The sequence below is a fragment of the Colias croceus genome, chromosome 3 (genome assembly GCF_905220415.1).
Source record: "Colias croceus chromosome 3, ilColCroc2.1".
Taxonomy (NCBI): domain Eukaryota; kingdom Metazoa; phylum Arthropoda; class Insecta; order Lepidoptera; family Pieridae; genus Colias; species Colias croceus.
The window spans coordinates 5,440,539-5,462,688 of NC_059539.1; the positions used below are offsets into that span (position 1 = coordinate 5,440,539).

The window sequence follows — 22,150 nt, forward strand, 5'->3', positions numbered from 1 at the left end:
TCGGGCGCAAAAACCGACAACAAACGGAAGTCGGCCGAGGCGAGGTAAAGTCAGGCGCGGTCCCAGCCTGACATTTTGGGGGGGGACACGCAGCTGGAAAGGTATGGAATCCCCCCCCAACCGTACTCGCCAAATATCGTATTCACGTGAAGAAGAAGTGATAAGCAAAAACTTGAGAAAATCGTACTCGATAAAATAGAAAAAAAAATCTTATACTGTACAATATATTATAAAAAAACCGGCCAAGTGCGAGTTGGAAGCCGTTAGCTGCAAATTTTCGCAAATTTCAACATTTGCAAGGGATTAAAAACAGGTATAAACAGAACTTTAGATGTGCGAGTGACTCCGATTTGCACCAGTTTTTTATATATTGTACAGTATAAGAATTTTTTTCTATTTTATCGAGTACGATTTTGGGGGGGGGGGGTCATGTCCCCCGTGACCACCCCCCTGGGACCGCGCCTGGGTAAAGTTGGACGAAGTAAGCCGAAGTGCCTCTCTACATTATTCTATTCGTCTAACCTCGTTCAACTTCGCGAGTAGTGTGGAGGAGGCATTAATTTTGCTCTAAATATAAATTTTGGCCTTTCTTCTTGCCATGAAAACTATGGCCTAAACAATTTTTGTGCACCACTTGTGCACAATCTGTGGTCCAATCATATATATTTCAATTAAAATAAGTTACCAAACTATTCCACTACGCACATAATGTAATGCCTCCTCCACACTACTCGCGAAGTTCCTCGGCGAAGTACTCGGCCGAAGTTGACTGAAGTCCGCGGTGCTACACTACACACTCGTTCAACTTCGCGAGGAGCGCATACGATCATATTCAGAACGAACTTCAGGTAACTTCGTGCCCTTTGACTCGGGCGCAAAAACCGACATCAAACGGAAGTCGGCCGAGGCGAGGTAAAGTTGGACGAAGTAAGCCGAAGTGCCTCTCTACATTATTCTATTCGTCTAACCTCGTTCAACTTCGCGAGTAATGTAGAGGAGGCATATGTATCTGCCTCCTCTACACTACTCGCGAAGTTCCTCGGCGAAGTACTCGGCCGAAGTCCGCGGTGCTACACTACACACTCGTTCAACTTCGCGAGAGCGCATACATTTTTATTCAGAACGAACTTCGGGTAACTTCGTGCCCTTTGACTCGGGCGCAATTGGGTATACCGTATAATCCTGTGGTATAATCTGTACTCTCTATTTCATACTCCCCTGAGTTTAATATGTTCTGTGATTTGATATAACCTAGAAATTTAGAAAATTTAGGTACACAAATTTCAAAATATTACATTTTCAGAAATACGTGAGAATACTTTAATAAATTGGTTCAGATTTATAGTCTTATATTGAATAATGTCTATTACAAGAAATATAAGGTCAATGATTAATAGGATAGTTTTATCGGACACGAGAAGAGGGGTTCGATTTTACTCCGAAGAAACGAACGAAAATGCTGAAGATGAAAAAAAAGAAATCGATCCAAGTAAAGATAGAACTAAAATAATTCCCGTTGAATTAAGTATACGATATATTCAAAGCAAAGCTTACAATCAAACTTATGGCGATAAGCCTGTTTGGCATCTATATCGTCGCAACCATAAAGGAGGTTTTGCTCCGAAGAAGACAAGACAAATGTGTATTCGAAACGGAGTAATAGCTACCGGAAATCCTTGCCCAATTTGCAGGGATGAATATTTGGTGTTAGATCCTAGGAATACGAAATTACTGGAACAATTTATATCGGAGTACACTGGACAGGTAATTTTTTATTAGTTTTAACTTTATTTATTCAAAAATAATACACATTAAAAACATTGGAATTCAAAAAGCTTAAATGAGCTAAGTAAAAAATAAATTTTGTAAAATATTGTGCATATGGACGTAGTTAAGCAGAAAGGACTCAATCCACAATAAATGACTTTGGAGATAATTGCGTTTGAAGTTTCTGATGTAATTTCTCTAACATTAAGTTACGTTTTACAGTTTTTTTCTCGTTATTATCAAGAAGATATTATGTGTTATTTAATTGTTCATCAATATAGTAATATATTTTGATTATATGTTAAGATATTAAGTAAAGTGTGGGTTGAGTCCTTACAATTAAACTAAAGTTTACAAAGACAGGTATTTTTTCTAAATTTCTCAGAAAGGACTCAAAACTAACCATCGACTAAAAAATAAGTTATAAAACAAAAAAAAACAAGTGTTTTTGTCAAGAAGTTACATATTTATTGACCTCAATCATAAAACTAACGGAATCAGGTATAAACGCCATAAATAAGAATAAAATATAGAAAGAATAGCGAAATAATCAGCGTGTATCATCTAAGTTAAAATCAAGAGTTGGCCCGTATCTATCAACATCTTCGTTGATAGAGCTACTTCCCTTAAGGGTATTATATAACTCGTGACAGTCTTGAGGTATTAAATTAAATAATAAAGAGAACTGTTTTGATATTCCTATTTTGTCCCCCGCAACAATCGCTACATAAAACTAAATTCTCCACGCCATCCCTCAGATCATTCTTAATAAAATTAATAAGGCACGAGCCAACTTCTTGTAACGTACACAACAACAACAGTAACGGGATAAGCAGCTTCAGCTTCGGGGTGAAAAGCTTGAGGATCCGAACTTTGACATGTTTTAATTATTTCACCAACCGTTATGTCGTTATGAACATCATTTGTAACAATGGGTGGGTATTCATTGTGTATTATTTGTGTGGTTCTGTCAGATCTAGTTGGATTATCTTGTACTATAGCAACATGATTTTCAAAGAAACCCTCTGTTATAGTTTCATTCTCCGACCTGTCACTCTCGGGGATTGCGATACCCTTTTTTTGCTTTACATATGAGTGCGATGCATCAGTTTCTGCTCCACTGTCAGGTACATAATCAGAGTCTGTATCGTCGTCATAGTCTCAGTCTTCTTTAAGGTTACTACATTTACCAATTCCATTACTTTGGCGTCTTTTTGCGAACTCATCATACTCATGCCTAACTGTAAAGAAATCTTCGTTTAGGGTTTCCAACAGCTCTAATGTACTCGGTGACATTGGCAGCATTGGTGAATTATTGTTTTCAGATTCTTTCCGTGTAGTAAGAGGAGTAAGCGGAGAATATACTGGGGCAGCTGGAGATTCAACACCTGGCAAGAACAATCAAAATAGATCATTAGAGTCATAGCAGTCATTGGTATCTTAGTAAGCTTATTTTCTTGTGTGTTTGAATAAAGAAGAATACAAAATAGAAGTCACTATTTCTGACTTACATGTCGTAACTATGGCTTTTTGCGTAGTCAGAAGCGGAGTCAGTGGAGTATGCAGGCGCAGCTGGAGATTCCACATCTAGTTGCATAAGAATTTAATTAATATTCCCCATAAATTACTTCAATTTACAATAAAATTCTATGTAGGGAAGTGATATACTCACCTGATCCCACAATTTCATTAGCTTTAATTACCGCCAGACTCATTGAAGGGCACAAAGGATTACTTGCATCTTGAAATTCGTCATCTGAAGATATTAAAATAGAAAAGACCATTGATATCTGTATTAATTTAGGCCTCTAATTCATTTCTTGGACAATTTATTTCAATTACCTACCTTGGCAATTTATGTCTTTGGACGAATCAGCTTCAAGTTCTGACGGAGCCCCAGATATATTTCCATCTACAAATTGAGAATTATCATAGTAGAAGTGTTAAATTAGTAAATAGGATTATTAGTACTCCAAGGGTTATTAGTGCGCATAAGCTTAGTAGGTGCAATTTTATGATATTATCAGAATAAAAATAATGTAATAAAACCAAAACGAAAGCAAAAACAAAATAAGAGTGTTTAGTACAGCAAAATTCCACAAGCATTGAATCCTGCCCTGCCCGCCTTGCTCAATCATGCTTTATTGATTGCAAAATAATAGTATTAATAAAAGTTTAATATTATCACGAACATCGCAAACCAAAAAGTTGTAGGTACCTATCAAGCTCTTTGCAGGCGGCTGCACCGTCGTTTTCGCAGCAGATATCTCTTCCATATCTTCTTCTCTGTTCATCGTATTAAGTTAGTTACATCAGATTGTTAGAACCAGTTTAAGTAACGAATATAATAAAAAAGTGACAAGGAATCTTATGTAGCCTTATACGACAAAGCAAAATTAATTATTTGAGGTTAGAAATAAACCTGGTGAAAAAGAAATACTTACCATCTGGTAACTCAGATTTATCGGTAACTTTATGTTCCAAGGCATTCAACAAAATTCGATCAATTCGTCGCATCTTAATTCACATTTTTTGTTCACATACATAAACGAAATAAAAATAACACACGCGTCACGTCACACAGGCAGATTTCGAGAAACTGGCAGAGTTGCCAAAATTTTGCAATATTTAGTAGACAATATTTGTTTTCAAACTTGTACAATATTTAAGCCTGTTGCCTTATTTAAAAAAAAAGTAATTTAAAACCTTCCAACTAAAATAGAAATTGATGAAATATTACTTAAACCAAAACAATAAAATAACACAAATATTTTAAGTTGTTTCAATTAATTTAAATGTAAATTTTTGTTACCTACATTTATTTCTTACAAACGACTCATTCTGCTTGAGCCGTCGATGGTAAGTGCGCAGTTGATCAAAAACTGTTTTTCTAAAATATCTTAAGTGTTTTGAGTCGTTTCTGGCAAACAAAAAAAAGTATATTATATCAGTAAACTTATATCACAGAAACGACCCAACCTGTTTGAATCGTTTCAGGTATTTGATAAAATGTTATTTCCAATCAAAATTAATTCTTAATAAGGATCCAAACTGTTTGAGATTATTCTGGTTTATCGACTTTAAGAACATACTCATAGAAAGGTCATTACTCAGAAACAATTCAAGTGGTCTGAGTTAGTTCAGCAAATACGTTTTGTATGCTCTTCATACTGTGGGTTGAGTTGGCATAGTCAGAAAAACTAGTTTACATTAACATTAAAAAAATAGGGATTTTACTAAATGATAGATTCTACTCTCAGGAGTATGATGGCATACATAACTCAATTTTGGCCAAAGTGTGGATTGAGTCCTTTCTGCTTAACTACGTCCATATGATAGTGAGAATTATTTGAATCAAAATATTTTGTTTACTTTTATTTTATATTTTTTTTTAGATAGATATGAACATATGACTAACTATAGCATTTTCTTTTCTAGATTCTGGATGCTTTTAAAACGGGACTTTGTCAATACAAACATAGGCAGTTGTTAGTTGCCATTGAACAAGCCTGGGATCAAGGATACCTTACTTATGATGTACCATTTAGGGAGTATGATTACGCATTATACAATAATTAGTGGTTTTAATAATACTATTACAATATATTAGTTTTCATTTTTTTATTAGGAAGTATAACTTAAATACAAAACATTTAATAAATGTTAGTAATGGCACATACCAATTTTTAATTTGAAAATCCTTCTACAAAATACAAGTATAACAATGTTTCAAATATGACTTAGTAAATATGATATTTTTATAATAATCTTAGCCAAAATCTTATAAAAAAATGACTAAACACTCAACAGTAGAACCTATTTAAGTAACCCTTTGATTGTTAACAATAATTTGATACAACGATGATTTTATTCATATAAACAGGGTTTCTTTTATTTTGGTGTATGCTAACTACCTCTTAGCTTAGGCTCTATAACTTTAAAATTCTCAATAAATTACATCAAAACAGTCTATATATTCACAAAATCTATAGCTTAAATTTGTTGGAATCAATTTCATATTCGTCTTATACCTATAGGCTCTACTGTACTTTAATAAGTTAATTACATATTTTTTTGGAATCATGTTTGTGTTCACCTACATTTTATATTTTCTTAAACACTAGCAAGAAATATGTAGAGGGTAAAATTTATACATAAAAATAATAATAAGTATTTTTCTATTTTGATTATAATGAACAAGTCCAACGATACTTTTAATGTATGTCTTAATCAGTTATTATTTTATATTACCTATATTATGTACTTTATTTTTATTATAATTTCGCTTCTTTTGCAATAGAAGAAAATTGCATATATACATTATGTATGTTATTCATATCTCAGTAGATTTAACTGAAATTATCAATCATTTTTGTTCTATTTCTTTGAAGTAGTAATTCTCTGATGAGGGCAGATTTTTCTCTTTCCAATACTGATATCCTTTCGTTTTTCCTGTTAACCTCCTGTAGAGAAAGGTTATAATTAGTAATAATTAATAAAGTAAATTTATTTAAGATCACGGTATTCCAGTGCAGTTTGATATTTCATAGATAGCCAGAAATACGAAACATATAGGTCTGTCAATGGTTCAAATATATGATTATTATACCGTACTAGCTTTCCGCCCGCATTGTCTTAATATTAACTTATTTTATATACTGTGTAGTATACCCAAGAGAGCCAAAATATCCAATATTGGTGAAAACAAAATATAATGGATATTTAGATTTGGTTAGAGAGACACGGTGAAGGACTTCATTATTTGTGTGTGTGTGCATATGTGTATTCGTTCAATGCAAAGATGATTAATTGTTTTGGTATAGATTTTCTGCTAATAGAATAAAAAAAATACTCAATAACCAAATGTTTTTCTCCTGACATAATTAGTTGCGTGTATATGGTTCCGCTTTAGCCAGATGCAGCAACGGATAATATAATTTGTGTTTTTTTAGAATAGAAAAATATTTTTTTTTATTATGGACACAGATAATGTATGTCCATAAGAAAAAGAAAATTATTTTGTGTGTTTATTTATTAAAGTTATGAATAAACAATATATACCTCAGCGAGCATTCTATTCTGCGATCTCAACACTGAAGCATTGCTGCTAGTGTTAGATGAAGCATTGAATATTGTTGCAGGTAAAGCTAAGTTCATATGCAAAGACAGGGGCCAATGACGCCAACCAGTCGCCGTTGCTAGTGCCCCTAATTGTCGGTTGAGTTCTAAAATGCGAGCGCGTAGCAATTCCAAACGCTCCTGGTGTGCTTCATTATAGGGTTCCTGAAATTATATTTCATTGTTCATAGTGCATAATATATATTTACAAATTATAGTATAATAGCCCAAGAGGGCATTTTGGGATTTACTTGTGCACGGCAGATTAAAGTTACCTACGATACCTTGACTATAGTTGATTACCCCTAGCCAGTATGAGCATTGAGCAGTTAGTATGTGGAGTGCGCTCAAAGAACAATTAAAAAAAATCCACCATTCTCTAAGGTTGCGCTCAAATCGTCAGATAAGCGTAATTGGGACCTCATAATTTAAGTAACCCCCCAATCGTCTAGGTAATCTTTATTAATTTATTTCAGCGACATTCTGGAGTATGCGAAATATCACCTATCAATATCTCACGCGCAACAGAGTATCATAACAGATTTTTTTTATTTAAAAAATAAAAAAAACGTTTTCTCTCCGCTAATAGTGAAATCATTATGGGACCTTTTTTTCTCGCTATCGCCTATATCTATCAACTCTGATAGGTTCGCCGCGGCCGTGACGCTCGAGTAAATACACATTTAGCATCGTAGGCTCCCCTAATTAGCATTAACATAAACAAAACTAAGTAGGTTATTAACATTAACGTGGTATACGTTTTTGTTTAAAAGCAAGGTTGCGTTATTGCGTAATATAAAGATTATGCATAAATATAATTATTTTATAATAGCTACGCCCCGCGGTTTCATCCGCGCGTGAATGAGTTTTTCCTTTTAATCCTAATGTAAGTTACTCCTTAACCACTATCTGATAGTGAAAGTCCCTTCAAAATCAGTCCAGCCGTTCCTGAGATAATAGCCGGAACATACAGACAGACATAAATTGTAAGAAATACTATTTTAGTATATGAAACTGAAACTATAACGGTAAACTAAGATATTCATTAGTCTCTAAGTTTGACTAAATCTGCTGAAAAAAACATAGGATTGATAAACACATTACGTTGATCGTATTTTGGGAGGTATCTATTGTGGTATCTATGGGATTCAACTAAATTGGTGCTTCAATTAAATTAATTCGTGAAATCGAATGCATAAAAGTTTACCACATAAGCACCCATCCTCCCAGCGTATCGCATTTTATCTTGCACTTCCGTTAGTTGTTTGAGGTACCACTCGCGAGCTTCTTCTACTGCAGTTAAACCTTGTAGCAAAACATCCTTCTCTTGTTCAATTTGTTTCATCTTCTTTAACAAATTATAGTCGACACCGTTATGCAATGTGTGTCGACGGGGTTCCCTGCGCCTTGATGTACGGCTTATGTACGATTGTGATCCGGTTGCAGAACGCCCGTCTCCTAACCCCCGACCTTGTCCTTCTATTGATTCAGTTATCTCTTCAATTTCCAATTTACTATTATTATTACTTTTTTCTGAGTCGGATAAAATTCTAATAGTTTCTTTGCTGTCTACGACTTTCTCAAGTCTTGGTGGTTTTGGTGGTCCATATCCTCTATGAATTATTTCGTGACTAGATAAAATGGATGTTCCAAGGTGTGATTTCTCACGTGAACTTTTGTCTTCAGCCAAATGTGGCATACTATGTGTGCGGTGTTGAGAACCAGGTTTTTTCATTGCATTCCAATTTCTTTCTCGATTCTGTGCACTATTTAAGTCAATTATTATTGGAGCTGAAGGAGGTCGATGATCTTGTGAACTCGCCTGTGAGTGATAATTAACATCCTCGACCTCTTCACTTACAATATCTATTTGTTTTGAAGTGCTCTGAACTTGATTACGCAGGAGACATATTTTAAGGCCAGTACAAAAACTATCAAATGTTAAGAAGCCGTCATGTGAAGCAACTTTTTGGAGGCTTTCAATAACCCCGTGAGGTAAACCTTTGGTACGATCATCACGCCAGCGGTTTTCAATGTCTGTTAATTTAACGTACCCAGTCCGTTTATCATCCATAATATCGAATAAGGTCCTCATTGCTGAAACGAATTGTTTTGGTAATGATTCCATGTTTGTATTCCAGTTCAAGTTATGAATTCACCTCCTTATTCTCACTTCGATACTTATTCGTACTGATTGTGGCTACATTAATCAATAACTATATAATATTATGTATCCAATAGTACCTATAGGTACTACTATTAATATCGAGATTTTCTTGCAAAACTTTAAAATTAAAGGTTTTATAAATCTTAGAAATATAACTTTTAAATAAACGTTATGAACACGCACCGGATTGTGGGAGTGATTTTGCAGACTAAACAAGATCGCCGTTCAAGTGTGAGTATAATATTATATACGGAAACCGGTCAAGCGGCATTTTGGGCAAGTAGTGTAGTTCTATGGACGGTGCAGTCGATTTGGTTACTTATAAACGAGGTAGTTAAGCATATTTTCATGTGTCTCGTTTTGTTCTTAAATAGGTAGGTACCTACGTTAATATGTATTTTATTACTATTATTTATTTTTTATCAAAGTCTTTGATATAATAACATAGTATTTAGTTATAGCATTCATATGCTCTATAAATGAGATTTTTTTAAGGAATAGAAAAAAATCAATTACGAGGCGGGATTCGTACCCGCGACCTTCGCTTGGCGGAACTTAGGTACTTTTGAAGTGAAATATTCGTTTTACCTGTATGTCAAATATGTGAAATTTTTATTTAAGAAATAGGAACTTTAACTTGCTAACTGTGCCGCGCTTCTTCATCCGTGGACGAAACTTTATATATATCTAAATTATGTGTTAGTCTGGTACATAAGCTACATCACTGCCAAGCATCATCAAAAACAGTAGTTTTGTCATGAAACAGTAACGAACATACGTTCATAAATTGTTGCTAACATTCTAGCTTAAACAGAAAAACCAGCATCATTCCCGTTCTTTCTCATATCTCAGATTATCTTTGTACCAAATTTCAATCAAATCGGTTCAGTGGTTTCAGCGTGAAGAAGAGACAGGGATACAGACAGAATTACTCAAAAATAACGAATCTTCTTTAATGAAATATACTTAAATAAATAAATATAAAAGCCTTTTATTTCTTACAAATAGTTAGGTACATACAAAAATATTAAATCTTTAGCTTAAATTTTAACAAAAAATCTATTACTAAACTTTAAATTTTAAATCTATTACAGTTTTACATTGTTAACAAACTATTGCAAGAACCCCTCGTTTGTGAGGGTGAAGGCCTCCTCCAGAGCACCCCACCTGGGGCCTTAGACACACGTACGTAACGCCATGGAATAGAAACCACAGAGCAAGTAATTGATAGAAACTGCTAACGCTAATTATTGACATAAGCTCATGACATTTTGGTAATGGTTCGATCACACTACCAACGACGCAGACGACCACGACCAAAGTTCCAATCTAAGAGCAATAAACCTATAGAGTACTTGTATCGAGCGTATACAATTTACATATATTTGTTTCTCTCTATCTAAAGAAAACGTCGTATGAAAGAATGAGACAGCTATAGACAACAAGCTACGTTTCAACATAGTCATGGCACCTAAGAGCAATAAAGTTCCAATCTTGCCGAAATTTGTTCAAAATCAATATTAAAATCTCCCGTCATTCTGGTACTCAGGAATAAAAAAATTCGAGGTCAATTAATAAAAAGAAATAGGGTTTTTTGCGATTTTCGCCGAGACGGTAAGTTTATCATACAATCACCTGAACCAAAATTGTATATATGTAATCTAATTATCTATAAAAAAGGTTAAATACATTTTTTTCTAGGAGCCACCGTTTCTATGAAAAACCTGTTTGTTTATCCATTGATCTCAAATTTTTTTTTCCAAACACCAATACGACAGGAAATTCTTAAATTTCATTTTTAATTGTGTTTTGCACAATTTTATTTAATTGCGACTGGATGAAAATTTTGTTCGTGGTCGTCGTTGTCGTTGGTAGGGTGAACGAATCCTTATGCAAAACATCGTACGCTTATGTCAATTTCTATCGATAGCGTTTTCTATTCCTTGGCGTTTTGCCGTTTGGCTAAGGCCCCTGGCCCTACACCTCGCCGTGTCCATCCAACGACCGCCAGCCACCTGCACAATGTCATCCGTCCACCGGGCTACTGGTCTGCCTATCTTTCTGGAGCCCGATGGGCCCTTAAAAATATGTATATAATGTAGGTTGGATATTTTTTATGTAAATAAATAGTGTACAAAATTCAAATTCATATATATAGATTCAAACAAAGGTCAAACAAGTCACTAAATATAATACTTTAAATATGCCAAATTACCATGCCACGTAAAACGATGATTGAACAGTGAACAGCATGCACAAAATATGATAAATTATTGAAATGACCTGTGGAAATGACGCTTTGCGTTCATTTCGCAGGCGACATTAGAGCGGCCGTACACGGGTCACGGGCAGCTCGAGCAGTTAATTTGCTGAGCGACGTATCACGTACACGGACTGCTCGAGTGCGAGCTGGTTTCATTTTTATATAATTATATAGATTAGGTATATGTATAGGTGAACATCGTCGCAGCTCATGAAAGTGAATAGCAGTCAGCAGACCCTATGGCAGATTTGCTTGACTCGGGTTAACTTGGGGTTAACCAAGGGCTAACAGCACAGACATATAACAGCGTCCGCGTCACTACAACTTCTAGTTAGCGTATATTGGTCATATTCGGTGACATTTACTTTTATTGGTTTTAGGGGTTTTAGAAATAATGTACAATCGACTTAGGTGACCTAGACCGTAAAGGTCGGTTTAAACATAAAAAAGCTACTACTAAGTATTCTGTGACATAACATAAGCCATACTTATATCGAATCCGCCTGGAAAAAATTTTCGTTATAAAATTATTATAATTATTCGTTTCCGATCTCCCTACTGTAGGCCCCTACATAAAATATATTAGCATTCACACTCAACGTAAAACATGAAGCTGCATTTTCTATACATATAACATTTTTCTCATAATTATGTTTTCTCCGGTTCTGGGGTATTTGAACGGAATATTACAAGCAATATATAGTTTACTAGCTTCCGTCCGCGAGGAAAAATTAAGATTTCTTTTTTCTACGTATTTTTTTTTTACGTATTTTTCCGGGATAAAAAGTATCCTATTTTACGCCCAGGATAATATGGTATAATTATACCAAGTTTCATCGAAATCGAACCGTTAGTTTTCACGTGATGCCTGAACATACAGACAGACAGACAAACATTTTTTTAATCACATATTTGGGCTTGGTATCGATCCAGTAACACCCCCTGCAATTTATTTTTTCAATATTTTCAATGTACAGAATTGACCCTTCGACAGATTTATTTATGTAATAGGTCCAAGAAGCTTATAGGTCTAAACTCTTTAGGTATAAGGTAGATTAGAAGCGCCAACGCCTATGTAAGAGACTTCTTTCGTGACAATTTTTAGTTCATGTCTCTGAGCTATAATCTTTGATTGTAGTCTTTGATTGTTTACTCGTGACACCTCCGTGACACAGCTGAGTTTGTGAATGTCAATGACAGCTCTAAGCTCTAACCGTCAAGGAGAAATATGGCGATGAGATTGACGTATAAAATTTTTCTTTAAACTTTGAAGTTTATCTGTTTAAAAAACTCAAAACATTTCAAAATTTATTAGACAAGTACCTATTCATGCTTTTTAATCCTATAAAGTGTAATTTATGAAAGTTATTATAGTGGATCAAAAACACATAACATCGAACTATTGTAGAGTGATTAGAAATGGAAACGACAGAAGTAAATGGAGATATAACCCAAGAAAGGAAGAAAGAATGGGTAAAATTCGATGATGATACATCACAAGTTGATGTACCTTCTCCAAATACAACAATTGGTTCAGAAAGACTCTCAGAAGCTGCATCATCTTTGAATACAGAATTGCCCGCAGTTTTAAAAACTGAAACTGTTCATGTTAACTTAGAGCGTAATGACAAACATTTAGAACCAATACCAAGTGCTGTTTTGAAGAATGTTGATTTTAATAACATACGTCAGGGGTTTAGTAAGTTCAGTTTTACTGTAAGACATGAAGGCAGTATAAAAATAATAGTTTCTAATTTTCCAATATTATTCAATTTTAGCTAATGGAGACATCATTGTTACATTGTTACCGGTCAACACTAAGTTACCTTGGATAACTGCAGCTCAATTTAAGCCAGAACTTGTGCCTGAAGAATTAATGGCTCAAGGTTTAACAGTAAGTAACATTAAATCAATTACTTATACTATTCATAGTTCATACTTCTCAATTATTGCTCATGAGTACAATCCTTCCTTATGAAAATCAAATTATTGGGCTAAACTGTACATTATAGGGCGTAGAGTTGAGAGTCGTAATTTTTTTTATGGTTAGCTATTGTCCTATGGAACCTAAATCTGAAATTTCACACCAAGGAAACTTTTAGTTTTTGAGTTACGAATTTTTGAAAATCGTAAAATTACTATAGAAAGTTACTCCATCTTGTTTTTGTTACGCATATTTATTGTTTTGTCAATGTCAACCTGACTCACAGTACCTGCTTAGTGTGATTCATTTCAAGTACAACATTTCTAACCATTAAGTAGTAATTAATTTTGTTTAACTTTTTACGAAAAAAAAAACGCTCCGAACTCGAAACAAGTTAGGTTAGGTTATGTTAGACTTTTTTTAAACAATCGAGCGGAGCGAGCGCAGCGAGCGGAGCGTCTCGAATTGTTTTACGTGAAATGCAAATGAATAGCCAAATTTGACACTTAATTTATTTTGTTTAACTTTTTACGAAAAAAAAAACTCTCCGAACTCGAAACAAGTTAGGTTAAGTTATGTTAGACTTTTTTTAAACAATCGAGCGGAGCGAGCGCAGCGAGCGGAGCGTCTCGAATTGTTTTACGCCAAATTTGACATTGACAAAATAATAAATATGCGTAACAAAAACAAGATGGAGTAACTTTCTATAGTAATGTTCCGATTTTCAAAAATTCGTAACTCAAAAACTAAAAGTTTCCTTGGTGTGAAATTTCAGATTTGGGTTCCATAGGACAATAGCTAACCACAAAAAAATTGTCGACTCTCAACTCCACGCCCTATAATGTACAGTTTACCAATTATTGTTTCTTGGTTGAATTATTTAGTAAATATCCATATTCCATAAACCTGCTATTGTCACAATTACTTAAATCTGTTTTTTTATTTTGACATACTGTTGATCTTTTCAGCTCACAGTTGAAGAATATGTTCATGCGATGGAGTTGCTTGTGAATGATGCACGGTTTACATTGTATAACATTTGCTACAAGAGAGTTCTTGTTTGCTGGATCACTGTAGCCTTTATGGTCCTGCTCACACTTTTATTCTCAGGATTAACAGGATTAACATTGTTTTCGCTTGGTGTTTTGTGGCTGATATTGAATGCATTAGCAATTTTCCTATGCATGTGGATCAAGTTAAGACTATCAAAAGGATTGGAACAATGTTTGGCGAGTGTGAATAAGTTGTTGGTCAAGCACAAGTTGTTACTAGCTCTAGATGACAGAGGCAAAATCTCATGTCACAAAGTCCATCTATGTTTCCTGTATTTTGATTCAACACCTTGTATTACACATTTACAACAATTTATTGAGAGTGAAGAAGGAAAAACAATCATGAAAGGCTGGGAACAGAAGTTAGATGTACAAGCAAATGACATTGTGATACGAGGAAGTCAAACAACCAGATTATCAAGGAAACAGGTAAACTGTACTTTAATTAGATTTACTGCATTTTTTTTCTATTCTATTAACTTTAACTAATACTGACAGCATAATGGTATTGAAATAATAAAATGTCTTGTAAACTGTGCAATATTTTGGGTATGGAATTCCTAATATAAATTATTAAATAATTATGGCTGAGACTTATATGATAATATTGGTTATTTTTATTAACTTTATGGTGAAGGATTCCATAATACCACAAATTACAATATCTGGGTTATGAATTTATTAGTACTTTTGATCTTTTGCATCTATCTTGATCTTCTTAACAATTCATATTTTTTTTCTTTTTTTTTTTTTGTTAATACATGAATAACTAACTGTTTTCAGGAAGTAATGTTAATTATTTCTATAACTATTCCAAATTAAAAAAGTATAGAAATTGAAAATAGATTTGGTATACTAGAAAGGTATAAAAAACTGTTGGGTTACTTACACCATTACCGCATTCCATATTGATAACAAAATTCTAATAAGGATATCCCATAGGGATGCAGGAATTTGAAGCTTTTATTTTACTTATGAATGCCTTTTAATGTAACAGGACAACTTTATATTTATATTCTTATATTACCATACATGATACAAATTAAATCAATTGCCAACAAAATTTCTTAGTAAATGTCCCAAAGGTTATTTTCCATTAGCACATGTATGTTATACACATTTACAATGTGTTTGTTCTAGCATATACTTATACATCTTAAGGAGACAACTTTTTTATTGTTACTAGCGCAACATAGTGTAACATTTCTTACAAGTGTAACGTAAAACAATCAAGCTATTTTTATGACCTCAATGAAATAAAAAAATATGTGTAACATAAAATTCTTGCAATCTGCACCTTAATCAAATAACTCAACAAAACATTTTCGTACTTCTTTCACATTATTCATGGTAGAAAATATAATATGTATAGTAGGGTGGAGTGATAATGTATGAAAGAAATTTTTTTTTGTTTTTTTCAAATGGCATAGCGACAGAAAGGTGCCTTTTAATGAGTGAATTCAGCATACAAAATATTGTTTACGTGTCTTGATGTTTTGAGGTGCCCCAACCTAATTGAAAATTAGAAAAATATGATTTTTTAGCAAACTTTGATTTATTTTTTAATCACAGTATTTTTATGGCCTTCAAGTCTATTACACAGCTCAACAAAAAAACAATTTTTTTTTGTTGCCCTGGATATTTCTACAGATTTATATATTTCAAGTACCCAGTTTGCGAATGTAATCATTAAAATTATTTAATTGGCTCTAGTTTTTTTTTAATTTGGATTTTCATATATAAAAATTTCTTACGGCCCTTCAGAGTACGGGTTACTAACAAGTGTTTATTTTTAGGTTAATTACGTTTTCTGCACATTTATTCGCTCAGACATAACCCTATTCTATAAAACTGACTGTAGAATATCAGAATAATAAATGGTTTCTGTAAAAAAACATTTTTATGAACAACAATGTTCGGTTTGTATTGAGTTAAAGAAACCCAGTAGCACTTGGTCAGCAAAGTGGATAGGTATACGAAATTCCCTTGATGTTTTTATTAATAGAATTAGACAAAGCAAATTCATTAGGAATAATTAATAAATATGAACATTTAGGCCTTTGAGGGAATCTAGAAGTATAAGAAGAATACCCGATGGCCCTACAGGACGGGCGTGTCGACAATTGATAAAAAATGAAAATTTAACAAAATTTAATAACTGATGCTGAATGTAAATAATGGAGAGATATAGTATTAATTAATTTAAGATTAATTTAAAACACCAAATTATAAAGAAATGGCACAACAGTTGTTTAAAAAACTTCATTATTTTATGAGCAAATACGAGCATAAAGCTACGCTTTGCCCACAGTCTCCTGGATAGATATCCAGTAAATCTGCGGAATTTCTGTGAGAAACAGGAAGAACACATCGAAAAAGAAGTAAAAATTATGGAATAATGGTATCAGGGTATATGGGATCGTCACATGATGGCAGATTACTGATGGTCCATAAGAAAACTATTGTCCCAAAATTAACTAAGAAGAGAAGCTTATAAAATCTATTTCCTTGTACTATTTCATAAGTTTTAATGATTTTTCTCTATTTTTATATCCATTTGAATTAATTAAATACTAAAACAAAACAATAAGTAAAATTTTGTAATAAATAAATGATGTAAAACAAATATACCTTCTATTTCATGCTGCGTTTTAGAGTCTAGTAAGAAAATTAGGATAAAAAAAAAACTAGAGCCAATCTACCAAAACCATTAATAGTTCTATATATAATATGCATTAAATTATTCGAAACCACTTTCACATCCAGGGCAACAAAATCATTGTTGACCAGTGTTATATAACAAACTTCTTTGTTATACATTAAATAATACCCTGATTAGTTGTTTTAACGTTTTTCATTAATGAAAATAATATTATAGAGGAATGAAAATATCAGAAATAATTAATTATTTAGTACTAGCTGCGCTTCGCGGTTTCACCCGCGTGGCTCCGCTCCTGTTAATCTAAGCGAAATGATATACAGCTTATAACCTTCCTCAATAAATGAGCTATCTAACACCGAAAGAACTTTTCAAATCGGACCAGTAGTTATTGAGATTAGCGCGGTCTAAACAAACAATATTTTCAGCTTTATAATATTAGTATAGATTGTAATATTAGTATAGATAAAGCTGTTTTTTTTTTCAAAATTAGGCATTGGCAGTCGTAATACTGATACTCTTGCCATTATAAAATCATTTTGTTTACTTTCTCAACAAACTGCACTTGAAGCTTCTGTCACCAATTTGATAATATGCTTTACGGCCTGGGTAAGGCATAGAAAATCTTTGATATTCTGAAACGTGGTCAAACCGCTTTTCACGATGTCTTTAAAGGTTTCTTCAGATAAACTAGAAGTCAGAGGCTCAGTTTTCTTACATTCTTGCCACATAGTTAAGTCAGTATAATCTTTAGAGCAAGTACCAGAGAGTTAAAAAAAAATGCATTTGCAACTTCAAATATCAAATAACCTTTGGTACTGAGTGACAAAATACTTCAGTTATCTTTTCTTGTTCTTTTTTGTTCGTTTGTCGGTCTTGATAAGGTTTTAATAAGCGTCTATATTCATCGAATATGTTGTGTCGAATAAGTTGTAGTACTCTGTTAAAGCTAATAGTGGAAAGCGATGCTATTCGCCACACATTAAACATTTCCGTAGCTAATCTTTCGGATAAATCATGAATTTTGTTATTTTATCAGGTTTAAATTCATATCTAATAAATAAGTAATAGTTTCTTAGCATCAGTATAAGTTGGTAATTGATTCTCTGGCAAACAAAATACAGGACAACATGTCGTTTGTCGTATTTTGACTTGCAACATTTTACTGTAACAAAGCGAAATTATAGATAGAACTCACATCAAAAATATTAAATTATGATCTTAATTGTATTTACGTGTAAAATGTAATTTAGAAGTATTACTAACATTGGTGTTATTTCCTTAACGGCACTGTTTAAAATCAATGTTTCCTACAATAAGAGTCGGCGCAAACGGGCCACCGACCAGAGCCACTGGTAGCCAGCGATAGCCACTTTTTTATATTGAAATATTGTGTATTCTGTGTCTTTCCGTTGGCAACCAACGAGATAACACAGAATCTGATTTAGCGTTAATTTGTCAAAATTAAACTTTAATGATTTTCGACAAAATTTTTTGAATTTCTGAAAGTTCATGATGTTGGGGGCACCTCTAATTGTATCATCTGCAAAGTATAATTTTGTATGTGTATTTATGAGCAATAATGACATCTTTTTACAGGTATGCCGAAACGAAAATGAAAAAAAATATTTTTCACTCCACCCTAATGTATAGATATAAGTACATAAACATATACAACTTAATGTAAATGGGTTTCATCACTTTAAAAATAATGTGTAGTGAAATGCAGAATATTTTAAATCATTTCATTTGTTTTTTTTAATATTCTATTTCTCAAATAATAATTTTACTAATCTATTGAGATTAATTGTGTAGTTGCTTGCATGATGATATTTTGTAATTCCTACTGAAATGTAGTTTGACATTGATTCTGAGTTTCTCTATATTTATTTGGCATTGAATTTACAATCCATTCGCCATTCCAATCTTATGCCTGTTGTCAAAGAATAGATGCAATGGCTGTTTAAGTTGATATGCAATTTAGTTGCATAAGTTATGTAGTTGCAAATTTGCAATAAACTAGGCTTGAGGTTTCAGCCTATTGATGTCTGGGATTGTTGGTGAATCTGCCATATGTTCACCATTTATTCACCATTATATACTTCTTTGTAAAATTTAAGACCACATAATATAGACATATTATTGTATATACATGCGCCTAAAACATTTAGGATAACTTTACATTACAATAAAAGCTTATTTGTTAAATAAAATAAATAGATATGTAGATTGTAGGCAGGTATAAGCACCTAATTCTAATGCATGTCTCATTGTTATGCACCATAGCATGTCATCGAGCTAACACGCACGCATGCCACTAACGTATACATAGCTAGTCGGTGTGTGTAGTATATGGGTAAGTGAGGAAAATAAAATGTGCAGGATATGGCCGAGCAAGTGTTCCTTCGTTACCTCCAACGTTGGGGCAAAGACTTCCTGCGTCGCCGGCTCGACTGGACGCTGGACGAGGAGGGCGGCAACCCCGCGGCGCCGCGCCACTTGGCGCACGCGCTCTGCCCGTGCCAATACGTAGAAGAGATCTTACGCAACAAAGAGCCCAAAGACACGCGCGCCTGTTGTTCCACATGCAACGATTGGCTCAGGCGGCGCGGGCTGGATTGATTGAACCGTATTGTTCGTTTGGCAAGTCACGATTCATATAATTTCCGTACTTTGTACCTGCCAATATTTTGCAATATAAATAATTTTAAATATCTTCACAGGACAGAGGCGCTCTTCTGTATTTGCGGTACGTCGCACGCTGGGGAGCGTATGCGGTGAAAAACAGATTGAACCTGAGCAGTATTGTTCCCGGTCGGCATGGCGAAAAGTACATCTGTCCGTGCCAATTTATAGAAGAGCACCTTAAAACAAAACCTCCCGCTGGATTAGCAAAGTTCTTCTCTTTACCTAATCAAAGTATTCAAGTGTATTAAGATGATAGACACTTTTTATCTGTGTCCTTAATCCGTCCTGGTACAAACTGAAATATTGTCGCTTTGTAAAATATGATAGTTAGCAGTTTATAAGTAACAAAAATTGCTAAATTACTTGCACATGGATATCCAGGTATATTTTTTTATAAATGTTGGTGTAATTTTTTACTATATCGAAATTATTAAGTAGGAACCTAACAATAACTTATACTAATGTTATCTTGTATCATACCGTCCAGGGACCATTTAATGTTTATATTTTAAAGTAAACAAAACTTTTTTTTGTCTGTAAAATAGTTATACATCAATTAGTGGCCATAAGACTATGTACCTACTTAAATTGCATAATCATGTTTGTTAACTTAAATGTTGTGGATAAATATTTAAATCCTGTATAATTTATTTTAAAAGCTATATATTATTAGTTATGATCTACTTATTTACTTTTTTATATTAGACTCGTATATTTTTTGGAGTATATTAATGTATATACATATTAATAATATATTAACGCATACAGTATATAGGAAATAAAATAATAAGATATTAATTGCATATCACTGAGTCAATTAATAATAAGATGCAATAATTATATAAATACTTAATCAGTGTTACATTGCTCCAATGTACAACATTATATTTGTTAATTGTTTTTAATAACTACATACTTGTAAGTATGTATAATGATTATGCGCACATTTATATGTATTTTCAGTGTTGTATAGTTTTCTGAACTGAAATTAGTTTCTGTGATGAACATAATATTATAGCCATAAAAGTAATTATTATTGAATAGGATTCTAATATTATGCAACTATATTATTGGTTGTAATTAAGAGCACAAATACTATTCTAGGAGGTAGCAACGTTGACAAGTGAGCATTTTAGTATAGTTGGTTCTTTGATATGCTGTTCCTCTTGCTATTTCGGTTACAGTCCGGGCTGTCTGGCTGGCCGCAGTGGTTGCGTTTATTAGTGCGCATCTTATCTGCACAGGAAAATATCCTTAATTTAAAGTCATTTTTTAACGCGTAATTTTTAATCGTTTGCCTTAAGATAGATCCATTAGACATACATTTTTTATTGCAAGACGTGTTTTTCGTTGTTAAATAGGTGCCAGACGCAATTTTTATTTCAAAATAATTAAAATATCATCGAAATAAGTGAAATTCCATCAACATGAGTCCCAGTGAAGGATAAGTAATCACTGTGTTACTTATACTATATATAATATTCATTTTACTATTTACAGTTTTTTTGCAACAATCTACCATATCGCCTCCTTTTTCCCAACGAACCTCAAATAGGACGTTAATGTAAACTTGATAAAAACCAAATATCATCAAGAAATTTAAGACTTTTTAACGGATTTTAAACGCGATTTATTCATTGTATTATTTTCCCAAGTCTTTAATTTCAAAATGTATAATGCTCGCGTAAAATCAAACACTAGAAAATACAAATATCATCAAATTCATATTTATACCCAAAAGTTTAATAAATATGAAACCATCTATTAAAAATATTAGTTTACTAATTATTCAATATAAGTATTAAAAAAGGATAATATAATATAAATAATAAAGTTATTACTTACCTTTTAAGCGGACCCATGTTGATGTAATTTCACTTATTTCGATGACATTTTAGTTATTTTGAAATAAAAATTGCGTATGGCACCTATTTTACAACGAAAAAAACGTCTTGCAATAAAAAAATTATGTCTGATGAATCTATCTAAAGGCAAAAGATTAAAAATTACGCGTTAAAAAATGACTTTAAATTAGGGATATTTTCCTGTGCAGATAAGATGCGCACTAATAAACGCAACCACTGCGGCCAGCCAGACAGCCCGGACTCTAACCGAAATAGCAAGAGAAACAGTATATCAAAAACCCAACTATACTAAAATGACTTTTTTTTAAACGTTGCTAGCTCCCGTACTATACTTAAATGATCCGTCCAATTTAAAGAAGTAATCTAAATATGTAATCCTTTTTTTGGAAAGATTTACTAACTCAATATCTACCATTCCACTATTTTTTAAAACCTGTAAAGTATATTTTATTTTTGATTCTATAAAGTTAAGTTAGTAAAGTTAGTCATTATTATTTATTACAATTCCATACCTACATTTTGGCATTATGCATTTGATGGATTTATTTTCACAACACTTTTATTTATTTCGTTTTTGTCACCAAAGTTGTCTGAACGCAATATTGTATTACCTATTATACTTGTGTTGAACTTATTTATGAAGGGTT

At 33.0% G+C, this 22,150-nt stretch overlaps 4 protein-coding genes across 8 annotated transcripts; 2 read left to right on the plus strand and 2 right to left on the minus strand.

The window, feature by feature from the left end:
- Positions 1–1,236: 1,236 nt before the first annotated feature.
- On the plus strand, positions 1,237–5,444 carry LOC123706180 (28S ribosomal protein S18b, mitochondrial). Its single transcript, XM_045655342.1, has 2 exons — positions 1,237–1,764; positions 5,206–5,444. Exons 1-2 carry the CDS (start codon positions 1,360–1,362, stop codon positions 5,344–5,346), a joined length of 546 nt encoding a protein of 181 aa, XP_045511298.1. The 5' UTR covers positions 1,237–1,359; the 3' UTR covers positions 5,347–5,444.
- On the minus strand, positions 3,086–4,398 carry LOC123706181. 3 transcript variants are annotated; one of them, XM_045655343.1, is made up of 6 exons: positions 4,212–4,398; positions 3,960–4,053; positions 3,614–3,679; positions 3,440–3,523; positions 3,279–3,354; positions 3,086–3,155 (listed from the first exon to the last, which is right to left on the minus strand). In XM_045655343.1, exons 1-6 carry the CDS (start codon positions 4,254–4,256, stop codon positions 3,149–3,151), a joined length of 372 nt encoding a protein of 123 aa, XP_045511299.1. In that variant the 5' UTR covers positions 4,257–4,398; the 3' UTR covers positions 3,086–3,148. The 3 variants fall into 3 exon arrangements, with proteins under 3 accessions (XP_045511299.1, XP_045511301.1, XP_045511300.1); XM_045655345.1 differs by having other exon boundaries at positions 3,986–4,053; positions 4,212–4,396; XM_045655344.1 differs by lacking the exon at positions 3,960–4,053 and having other exon boundaries at positions 4,212–4,397.
- On the minus strand, positions 5,374–9,269 carry LOC123706178 (suppressor APC domain-containing protein 2). The gene is made up of 3 exons (XM_045655341.1): positions 8,093–9,269; positions 6,829–7,050; positions 5,374–6,230 (listed from the first exon to the last, which is right to left on the minus strand). Exons 1-3 carry the CDS (start codon positions 9,011–9,013, stop codon positions 6,117–6,119), a joined length of 1,257 nt encoding a protein of 418 aa, XP_045511297.1. The 5' UTR covers positions 9,014–9,269; the 3' UTR covers positions 5,374–6,116.
- Positions 9,270–12,504: 3,235 nt separating this feature from the next.
- LOC123706095 lies at positions 12,505–20,302 on the plus strand. Of its 3 annotated transcripts, none has more exons than XM_045655241.1 (5): positions 12,505–13,014; positions 13,094–13,209; positions 14,208–14,720; positions 19,333–19,584; positions 19,674–19,781. In XM_045655241.1, the coding sequence occupies exons 1-4, from the start codon at positions 12,735–12,737 to the stop codon at positions 19,570–19,572; spliced, it is 1,149 nt and encodes a 382-aa protein (XP_045511197.1). In that variant the 5' UTR covers positions 12,505–12,734; the 3' UTR covers positions 19,573–19,584; positions 19,674–19,781. The 3 variants fall into 3 exon arrangements, with proteins under 3 accessions (XP_045511197.1, XP_045511196.1, XP_045511198.1); XM_045655240.1 differs by having other exon boundaries at positions 12,506–13,014; positions 19,333–19,593; positions 19,674–19,802; XM_045655242.1 differs by lacking the exon at positions 19,333–19,584 and having other exon boundaries at positions 12,508–13,014; positions 19,674–20,302.
- Positions 20,303–22,150: the final 1,848 nt, after the last annotated feature.